At 33.1% G+C, this 1,249-nt stretch overlaps 1 protein-coding gene and 1 non-coding gene across 4 annotated transcripts in view; both read left to right on the top strand.

Moving 5' to 3' along the window:
• Positions 1 to 1,249, top strand: part of KHDC4 (KH domain containing 4, pre-mRNA splicing factor) — a 20,352-nt gene that overhangs the window by 6,361 nt on the left and 12,742 nt on the right. For all 3 annotated transcript variants that reach the window (XM_027703315.1, XM_027703314.1, XM_027703317.1), the window contains exon 7: positions 948 to 1,159. In XM_027703315.1, coding sequence (XP_027559116.1) covers positions 948 to 1,159 — 212 coding nt within the window. The remainder of the gene's footprint in view (positions 1 to 947; positions 1,160 to 1,249) is intronic.
• On the top strand, positions 736 to 864 carry LOC113977314. Its single transcript, XR_003537316.1, has one exon.

The following is a 1,249-nucleotide window of genomic DNA, read 5'->3' as shown; positions in this document are numbered from 1 at the left end:
GGGACGAGGTTTGGGGTGGGATTCATGGAATGGCACCGGGGACAAGGTTTGGCTGTTCCACAGTACACTTGTCATGTGCTGTTTGTAAAAAATAAAACCAACTAACCAAAAAAACCCCACAAAATCCACAGCACAAACCACATAATAATAATAATAATAACAATAATAACAGTAATAGTAGTAATAATAAGTAAAAAATAAATACTAGAAGTAAAATAAAAATATAGAAATTAAAACAATTTACAAAATTTAAAATGAAAAATAAAAATAAAAATAATAAAAATAAACTTAAAAATAAGAATTAAAAATAAGAATTAAAAGTAAAACTATTAAAAATAAAATAAAAATAATAAAAATCCAAAATATAAAAATAACAAAATAAAATTTAAAAATAAGAATTAAAAAATAAAAATAAAACTATTAAAAGTAAAATAATAAAAATCCAAAATATAAAAATAACAAAATAATGATTAAAAATAAGAATCAAAAATAAAACTATTAAAAATAAAGTAAAAATAGAAATAATAAAAATCAAACCCAAAATTAAATATAAAAATAACAAAATAAAAAGTAAAATAAGAATTAAAAATAAAAATAATAACAATACAAATATTAAAAATAAAAATAATAAAAAATTTAAATAAAAAATAAAATTATTTTGAAATAAAAATTAAAAGTAAAAATAAATAAAAATTAAAAAAAAAAATCAACAGCCCCCCTTGTGTATTGTTAAAATCTGGAGGACTAAAGAGACTGAGTCTGGAGAGTGAGACTCAGGGGACAGTGGCCTCCTAAAAGCAAAGGGATGGGGAGAGCAGCCCTGCTTCCAGAGCAGCCCAGGGCTCACTGTGCCATCCCACACTGAACCCTCCTTCATCAGACAGGAGACTTCTGCCCTGATTTCCTAATTGTGAGCGAGATAATCAGCTTTCCCTGCTCCTCTGCAGATGCATTACGTGCAGGACAAGCTGTTTGTGGGGCTGGAACACGCCGTGCCCACCTTCAACGTGAAGGAGAAGGTGGAGGGGCCGGGCTGCTCCTACCTGCAGCACATCCAGATCGAGACGGGGGCCAAGGTCTTCCTGCGAGGGAAGGGCTCGGGCTGCATCGAGCCAGCCTCGGGCAGGGAGGCTTTTGAGCCCATGTACATCTACATCAGGTATGGGGGGCCTGAACAATTCCAATATCCCAGTTCCCAGGCAGGGATCACAAAATTACAGGATCAGCCAGGTTGGAAAAGCCCTCTGAG

The sequence above is a fragment of the Neopelma chrysocephalum genome, unplaced genomic scaffold, assembly GCF_003984885.1.
Source record: "Neopelma chrysocephalum unplaced genomic scaffold, ASM398488v2 Primary Assembly neopelma1_225, whole genome shotgun sequence".
In the NCBI taxonomy this organism is placed as follows: Eukaryota; Metazoa; Chordata; class Aves; order Passeriformes; family Pipridae; genus Neopelma; species Neopelma chrysocephalum.
Note: the sequence above shows the minus strand (reverse complement) of the source record. Positions and strands in the feature narration are given on the sequence as shown.